General features: G+C 31.7%; 1 protein-coding gene across 1 annotated transcript; it reads left to right on the plus strand.

Annotated features, from left to right (window-relative positions):
- Positions 1-7,217: 7,217 nt before the first annotated feature.
- On the plus strand, positions 7,218-8,778 carry LOC145017629 (EPIDERMAL PATTERNING FACTOR-like protein 2). The gene is made up of 3 exons (XM_078975621.1): positions 7,218-7,500; positions 7,645-7,682; positions 8,468-8,778. Exons 1-3 carry the CDS (start codon positions 7,419-7,421, stop codon positions 8,705-8,707), a joined length of 360 nt encoding a protein of 119 aa, XP_078831747.1. The 5' UTR covers positions 7,218-7,418; the 3' UTR covers positions 8,708-8,778.
- Positions 8,779-9,391: the final 613 nt, after the last annotated feature.

A 9,391-nucleotide genomic window follows, 5' to 3' on the forward strand; every position in this document is an offset into this window, starting at 1 on the left:
CAATATAATATAACTTAGAAGAGGTATGCCGTAATCTAAGCTATACCATATTTGAAAGGTAGGTGAATGACGATTCACCAATTTCCACCACGAAAACCGAAATATTAGATATTTAGTTTTTATTGGTTTTAGAAATTCCTAGATTCTTTGAGATCCAATGAACTTTTCAAAGGCATGTTTCAATCTCGAGAGTGCCCTCCAAGTTTTGTGACTGGGATACCGAGGATCACAAAACGAGGTGTGAAGTAACCATGCAAATCACTTGGTACCCTTAAAGTTTATCACTCAATCGATGTGTCGGTAAACCACACACGCTCCACCGATACTATAATAAACCTTAAGTCACCCTTTACCTACCTTGTTAAGTCCAAGTTAGTGTGCCGGTTAACCACACACGCTCCACCAACGACTTAGACAAAGTGTAAAGTGTAATTTCATGGATTAGCACCTTATTCACATTTTCCTAAAGTAACTAAGATTGGGAATTTAATAAAACATTTAGTTACTTTATTATATTCATCATACTTTGAATGAGAATTTATAAGTCCTTGTCTTATCCGTTCGGCTAACGACCCTCCACCAGTCAAGCAAGCGGTGGGTGAGAGTAAACACCCATTAAGTCACCATTTTATAGGCAACAACCTTATAGACCGGCTTCGTGAATGAGGCGTACTAGCGGTAAGACGACTTTATTCTTATACATACATATATATATATATATATATATATATATAATTATTAAATCATCATAATATAAGTATAAGGGTTGAATTTTAACTTTTAAAATTCTAGGGGTTGGAACTTAAAGTTTTAACTTAACTTTACTTGTTCCAAAACTTGAGGGCAAGTTTTGTAACTTTCAAAACTTTTCATTTCTTGTAACTTATGAGTTTAATAGAGTAATAAAATGAAGACTCTTCATTTTTCTAACTCTTGTGTTTTTAATGGTTTTAATTCAAGTGTGACTCTTGGTTTTCCATAACTTAAGGATAAGTTATGGACTCCATTAAAACACATTATGATCAAGAATTAATCTACCACATAGGTTACAAATAATTCCTATGATCATCTAAAACATCATAAGAACAAGAACATGAATATGAACACAATCAAAAATTACATTTAAAACTTTGTAATTTTGATAACTAGTTGTTGTAAATGAATTAGCAAAGACATTACACCACCAAAAACAAGTTTTCAATTACCAAAACAGTTTAGGGTAATGTTTTTAATTCATTTCCAGTAACTAAATCGAAATTCTGCAATCAGTCGACCCTACTCGCCGAGTGCATGAACTCACTCGCCGAGTTGGTTGAAGATACTCATGAACTCGACGAGTCCCCCTTATGGACTCGACAAGTCCATTCGCAGACAGCAAGATTTCCGATTCTTTTTTCAACTTTTAAGCACAAATAAGAGCAAACAAGCCTAGGCTCTGATACCACTGATGGGTTTTGAGCATTCTAACACTTCCTAAGTGTACATGCAACCCTAATAACCTTGGATCTATGTTTGTCTAATTATCATGCAAAGTTGAATTCCAAGGTTATATTCCTATCTAGCATACATGGGGAACTATTTTAACATAAAGTATAGATAGAATAACTTACCTTGTTGTTGTTTGTGTTCCTTGAAACCTTGTGAGCCTAGCACCCCAAGTGTGATGCCTCAAATGCTTCACACAACACCAAATGCTCTTGGAAGAACTTATGAGAGAACACACACTTCTCAAAATCGGCCAAGCCCTCTTATTTCTTAGTCTCGCCGATTTTAGGTGGAAAACATGTTACTTATATAGTGTTGACACATCTAGGGTTAAACCCTAATGTGTCATGACTCTTCATTTCCATGACCCATGGGTTTGTAACTCCCATGGAGCATCCTATGGGTGGAACCCAACTTGATAGTCCATGCAGCCTTTTAGCCCACTATACAAGATATGGATGATTTACATAATCAACCCATATATTTAATTAGTTATCTTTTGATCACATAATTAATTCTAAATTAATTCTTGATCAAACTAATCAAATAATATTATTAATATATTAGAACTTATAATATATTAATAATCTCCCAGTGTTATTTCTCTCATTTAGTCTATCCAATTGCATGGTGCCATGCAACCCAAATGGACCATGCCGGGTCGGGTCAAGTACATACCAGAAATAGTTATGGACTTAGACACCTTATCCAACAATGCTCACGTCCTCGAGCATATTCAACGGCTTTATCGAATGACAGAACTTCTCGATTGGCAATGAAATCATGGATTTCGTGTCGTAGTCCCTCCATGAATAGCTGAATTTTCTCGTCTTCAGTTGGAATATACTTTGTAGCAAACCTTGCTCTTTGATTAAACTGAGTTTCATAATCATTCACAGTCATTCCTCCTTGTTTAAGATCAAGGAATTCCTTCTCCAATCACCTCCTCATGTCTAGAGGACAATACTTCTCTAGCAAACGAGTTTTAAACATTTCCCAGGCTAAATTCTCCTGGTCAAACCCGTTGAGAGCTTCATATGTTGCTTCCCACCAGACCAAGGCTTCTCCGATGAGCATTGTAGAAGCATAATTAGCCTTATCTTCATTATCCACACGAGAAATACGAAACACTATCTCTGTGTTTAGGATCCAAGTAAGAACAATAATGAGATTGAGAACACCGGAAAACTATGTAGCACCACTACTCTTGAAATCTTTGAACGAGGGACGCTTCACCTCTCCTTTTGAAGATTCTCCAGTGGCTTTCTCTTTTCCCTTGTCGTCATTCTTTTTGTGTTCTTCGAGAGTTTGTCGAATAACACCTGTAAGTTTACCCAAGAGTCGCTCCTCACGAGGAGATACTTGAGTATTCACTTCATCGGGTTGAGGACCTCCACCAACCTCAGGGGTATGGCTACTAACTTGTTCAGCCATTGCTCTGCAATACGGAGTAACATTGTATTTTAGGATATTAGGGTTTATTATTACCTAATACTTTTACTTATATATATATTTCCTATGGTTTGTATCCCTATACTTACAATGATTAAGTTCTTATATTAAACTTCCAATAGTTTAAGTCTAAATACCAATCCGTGGAATGTAGTTTACTCAAACTACTGCTCTGATACCATGATTGAAAGACCCTCACTTTCGTATTTATGAAGACCCTAACTTTCATACTTGACAATATAGTTACTCCAAAACATGCTACTTGCATATTCATAAAAACAATATTTTACATTGATAAAGAGGTTACAAACTACTTGATACAAACCGACTATTTTAAAGTGTTATATATTACATAACCTCCCAGGATTCTATAGTTTTATACATATGGGAGTGCAAAATACAATAGTTTCAAATTATTCATAAGCTTCTATCGATACAATAGTTTCAAACTATTCAAAAATCTTCTACCAGTATATAACTATACTGGATGTTTATCTCCTATAATTTGTTAAACATTGAGAGGGTAAGCGGTGACGCTTAGTGAGTTCAATAATAGATACAATATAACGTTATGCCATATATATACTTCAATATGGCAGAAGCAAAGGGGAACAAGGAACAACAAGGGAATATGTGAATCATGTGACAAACTTTCCATATCAATCATTGATTTGATTTAAAGATATACAATCAATGAGACATAACAATTTCCATACTTGATATACATCAATAAAGCTTTGGCTCAAATGGCACAGAAGACATACAACTTCGGATTAACATTTTGGTAGATTCCAGGCTTATAGCCCTGTCTAACCTTCTGCCAATACCATAGAATAGAAATCATTCTCTTACGGAGACATGTTCTACATGGCCAGAGGCTACATACCAGTACCAACATGAATCTAAGTTCTTTCACTGATCACATGGTCAAAGGTATTTCTTTGCTATTAAAAGTAGCGAATAAAAATAACCCGGAATAATAACCCTGAAAAGCACATAGCACATATAACACACGTAGCTAAAATTATGCTCTACAACTTTCGTTTAGACTTCGTCGGCTAATTTTGAATTTAATTTTAATATTATTATTTTTAACAGACCGGGACAGAAAAATCTGTTAAAATTCATAACTTCTTTATCCGACATCCGTTTTCGTTAGACTTTTTACCGTTGTACTACTATTGACGAGACCTTCAATTCTCGTTTAGGTTGTGTCGGCTAAATATCGCTCGATCTTTATTTCGAGTTTTTAGCTGTCTACTGCTATTCCGAAACTTAGAAAAATTATAACTTCCCCATACGAAGTCAGATTTAAAAGTTCTTTACATGAAAATTTATTAATTTCACAAATTCTACAACTTTCATTTTGATCACTAAGGCTAAAAAGTAGTTTATTGAAACTCACTTTTTACGCGACACAGTGTTTGTCGGTTTTATCGCGGATCTTCGATTGGTCATAACTTCTTCGTTATAACTCGGATTTCGACGAGGTTTTCGCCTACAAGTTTCTAACGAAATTATCGACAAATTTAAATAATATAATATTTACTTATTTCAAAATTTTATATTTTCGCTAAATTTCACTATTTAACTTTTAACTGGAATCTCATAAGACTCCCAATATTTTATGAGTGATTCTAAATATAGTTTTACTTCAATTCTAGTAAAAACTATCCATTAGAACTCAACATTCAAATTCACATAATATTTCATATTATTATTTACTTAAAACACGATTTCAAAACGTGTATGTTACATCTACTATAGTTTTTAGCGGATAACCCCAATTTAGGTAATAGTACATCCTAATATGGGACAACCATACTTGTTCAATCTATCTCTCTCAACTTGGATGTCGTGAGGTGGACCTTGGAAAGTTTTAACATACTCGCTGGCACCTTTGACAAGATAGTTGGCTTTTTGACGTTTTGACCAAGTATGACTTTAGGTCAAACTTTAGGGTTTTGGGTGTAGACTGAGGTTTTACCTTTATTTGGCGTTTAGGTGGTTTGTGAGACTGATATGTGCGAGTATTCGTGTGTGCAGCAGTGATTCTTCAATCTCCTATTCAGGTGACTTTCTCACTATAATGTGTGTTACATTGTATATCCTTTGTATGTTAGGATATATGTATTATTAGGGTACGAGTATGCTAGCATACTAGTAGTTTTTGTTATGTATGTGATTGATTGATTGTATGATACTATTATGTATCATGATTTGGATGGGTATTGGCAGTATTGGTTTCTCGCTAGGTTTATGCGTAGGGGTTATACATAGTTTAAATGAGATAGCCTGAGAAGTCTGGTTTAAGCCTTATTGCATGGTTCTTGTTTGATTTATTGCTCTCGGGTAAGATCATTTGTTCGAATGTATATCTTATTTCTGACTACATATGATTATGTATTCATGAGTTGACCTGTCAATATTAGTAATAGCCTTGGTACGGTTGTGGACGGTTGAGAGTCATGGTTGTACGATAGTTGGGAGCTGGTAGCTAAGTGTCGGTAGATGTATAAGGATAGGGCGCGTATGGTGTGTGTGTGTATATATATATATATATATATATATATATATATATATATATATATATATATATATATATATGTTCAGGTTCATTTGAGATCATGCTAATTATGTAAAACCATGAGATCAAATCTAAAAATAATTTTAAAATACAAAATAAAAGGAAAAATTCAAAAATTCTTTTTTTAATTATTATTTTCGGAACCTTATTTAACTAAAAAAAATTACTTTTTTTTTAAATACGTGAAATATTCTAATAGAATATTACACTTTACATATTCTAATATGATTTTTATAATGTTTAGAATATCCTACTAGATTTGTCAAATACGTAGAATCGAAAATTTTCAATTATTTTGCATTTTAAAAATGTTTTTGTTTTATCTAATAAATTAGTGGCTAGGATTGCGTCTTACGGTCTCACAAAATTAGGTCGTGTATAAATATATATATATATATATATATATATATATATATATATATATATATGTGTGTGTGTGTGTGTGTGTGTGTGTGTGTGTATGTGTGTGTTTATGCTTCAAAGGATTATCGGGGAACTCGCTAAGCTTTATACTTATGTTGTTAAGTTAAAAATGTTTTCAGGTTGTTCGAGGAAAGGGTGCAACATTACTGTACATTCACATCGAAGATTTATTGCTATTGACTTTTGTTGGTTTTTATAAAGCAACTTTTTTCAAACTTATATTTTTGTGACAAAAGGGATATAATTTGTCTTTTAGGAACATACTTGAATATTTAATTTGGTTTTTAAATGAAAATCTTAGTTTGAAATTTGGTACGTTACATTCGATAACCAATTTAACAAGCCTAATTTTGGCCACCATTTGTTTGATAGAGTTGGTAGGATTTATGACATGAACTTTAACAATCATTTAAAGTCTACCATGATCGCAAATCCAAAACTTGATCTAGAATCTGGCAAGCTTTCATCGTTAAGCTTTGATACCACCAAAAACCTTACCTTGGATATTCTTTATTTTCATCAGACGAGACGAGAAGAAATCAAAAGCCGATATTTCCACCATGTGAAGTTTTTTTTTTTCGGCGAAGCATGTACAGCCCGCGTCCACACAAAGGTTTTTTTGGTTTTTAATTAAAATAATTACAAACTTTTCAAAAAATTTAAAGTTAAGTACTTAAAGACATATTTGAAATTTCAAAGCGGATATAAACTAAAACAAAAAATGACAATTGTACACAACAATATTTAAAATTAAATCATTTATGTATTACCATAGATTTCTAGATCAAAATCACAAAATAAAATTCATGTATTAACATACATTTTTAGATGAAACCCACAAAATAAAATTAATGTATTAACATATATTTTTAGAGCAAAACCATAAATTAGAAAGAAAAAAAAAAAAAAAATCGAGTTTCTCTACGAGTGTTGTTGACAGTTTTATTTTACCAAATGGCTTCTAGTCCAACGATATTTTGTGTTTACATCATTTTTTGAGATTGGAAGTTTAAATTTGTTGTAGACATAGATAAAATTAAGTGTTAGATTATGAATATATTATATTTATCGGTACAAAAATAATAATAAAAAAAACATAACGTTTAAGTCTAAAAAAAAAGTTAAACTCTTCGATATTAATACATTTTCGTTTATTAAAAAAAAAAAAAAAAAAAAAAAAAAAAAAAAAAAGTTAACCGCATCTGGCTCTATGAAAAGAAATTAAGTTGTTACAGATAGAGTTTGGTCTATAAAACAAGAGTGAGTAGGCGTCTGTCTCTCTCTCCAGGAGTTTAGTTGCTTTCTTTTATTTTCTGTCTGTCTTACATCAGCATCACCAGAGTGAGAGTGAGTGTGAGTGACCAAAAGGATTGAGAATGAAATCAAGAAAAGATCGTGATCTTTTCTTCTTCTTTTTACCTCTTTCATAATTATCCCTCTTCTCTTTCTACCAAATTCCCAATTCCTCAAAATGGGATTCTTTCAAACTCCATCTGCTCTCTTCATCTTTTTCCTCATTTTAACCTCCACCCACTCACGATTTTTACCTCAAGGTTTCTTCCTCATCTCTCTCTCTCTCTCTCTCTCTCTCTCTCTCTCTCTCTATATATATATATATATATATATATATATATATATATATATATATATATATATATAATTGACTTTTGGTTTTCTTTCTTACAATGTGATTGCAGGAAGATCGAATTCGAAGCTGATAAACAACGATGACCAGGTGAGACTTCAAATAAAGCATGGTTGACATCTGTTTTGCTGGTTGCTGTCTTGCAACTTAATTCTTTATTCAATCTGCAAAGTTAGGTTTGAAATTGATGTAAAATCTAAACATGATGTTCATCACTTTGTATTAATTAGTATAAATTTTATTTTAGTTAAGGGGAATTTTGTACAAGATTACATCTAGCATCAAAATTTTAAAGGTTGAAAGTTAATATATTTTTTGTCAAAAGTCAAAGCCCTATACTTGTAACTCTTGATCTTGGATTAATAACTAAAACAGATAAGAAAACTATATAAGGGTTTTGTTTAGGACTTCAACAATTTGTAAACTCCTTAAGTTGTAGTCAAATGATTTTACCCTGTTTTAATATGAAATTTGAAGTAGAAAGTTTGCACAATGGACCACAAAAGTGAAAAGAATTTTATAATTCCATTGTCCTTGTTGAATGGATTACTTTTGAGATGTATATTGTTGCCCATGTATGTTTTAGCATTAAACACTTGGTATAACTTGCAAATTATGCCATTTGTCCTCAAAAGTCAAAAGAACCATTTTTATTCTTAATTTAGGATGCATACAATTACTTACACTTTAAGCTTTCCCTTAATAATACTTGATAGCCGTTAGCAAGTTTCTCTGTCAATATTGAAGTTGAAAATTATGCTATTTGACCTCCAAAATAACAATAATAATAAAAGCATCTTTTTATTCTTACTTTCTAATGGTTGACGTGAAAAAGTCAAAGAACAACCTAATTTGTGTGATTGAATTTGATGCAGATGGAAAGAAGTAGCCTTTTGATTGGATCAAGACCACCGAGATGTGAGAAGAGTTATTGTAGTGATTGTGGTCATTGTGTCGCAGTTCAAGTCCCAATTGTACCTAGATTCATTAGAACAACTCAAGAAGCATTGGGTACAACCCCTAAAAGCATAGTTAATTCAAGAGGGGACGATATCTCCAACTACAAACCCATGTGTTGGAAATGCAAATGTGGTGATTTCATGTTCAATCCTTGATCTTTATGTATACATAAACATCATATTTTCTTTAAAAATGTTCATAATTAATGTTATTTTTCTATTTATCATTGTCTATTTTTTCTATCTATTTTAGTACGTATTTAAAATTGTGATATTTATCATATTTAATTAATTTAATAAAATTTTATTATATTTATCATATCTATCTAAAAATAATAGAAAGATGAGTAACAAGAATAAATAAAATGGTATTTAATTTCTCTTAAATAAAATATAAAAAATAACCACATACTTAGGCTAAGGGTGGTCATGTTTTTTCTGTTAATGGTAAAAGGCGCCACGCGTCATGTAGGCTTTTATACTTTTCATATTTTTACATACGAAGTGTTGTGTCGTGTCTATGAGTTTTTTTAATTTCGTTTTAGAAAAATATTATTTATTTTAAACCATACTAAAATTTAAAATAACATAAACTTAAAAATTACAATTTAAAAATCCTTAAAAAACATGAAAATTAAATTTACATTGAAAACCTAAAATATAAAAATAAAACATGACGTAAAAATTTAAAAACCTAGAAAAAAAAAGCATCGAATTTTCAATTGCGTTTCGTTAGATTATATTTTTTCTTGAATCGATGCTTTCATAATTCTTGTCACTTATTGATCTTCGGGGTCGAGATGTCTTACGCCTTGCATTAACAACGTATACTCAGTGAGT

Source organism: Lactuca saligna, chromosome 9 (assembly GCF_052625555.1).
Source record: "Lactuca saligna cultivar CGN05327 chromosome 9, ASM5262555v1, whole genome shotgun sequence".
NCBI classification, from domain to species: domain Eukaryota; kingdom Viridiplantae; phylum Streptophyta; class Magnoliopsida; order Asterales; family Asteraceae; genus Lactuca; species Lactuca saligna.

Bases quoted from the DNA above. Each gene is read 5' to 3' on its own strand.
- LOC145017629 (XM_078975621.1), top strand. From the start codon at position 7,419: ATGGGATTCTTTCAAACTCCATCTGCTCTCTTCATCTTTTTCCTCATT. The intron at 7,501-7,644 runs GTTTCTTCCTCA...ATGTGATTGCAG, and splicing joins CTCACGATTTTTACCTCAAG to GAAGATCGAATTCGAAGCTG. The intron at 7,683-8,467 runs GTGAGACTTCAA...AATTTGATGCAG, and splicing joins TGATAAACAACGATGACCAG to ATGGAAAGAAGTAGCCTTTT.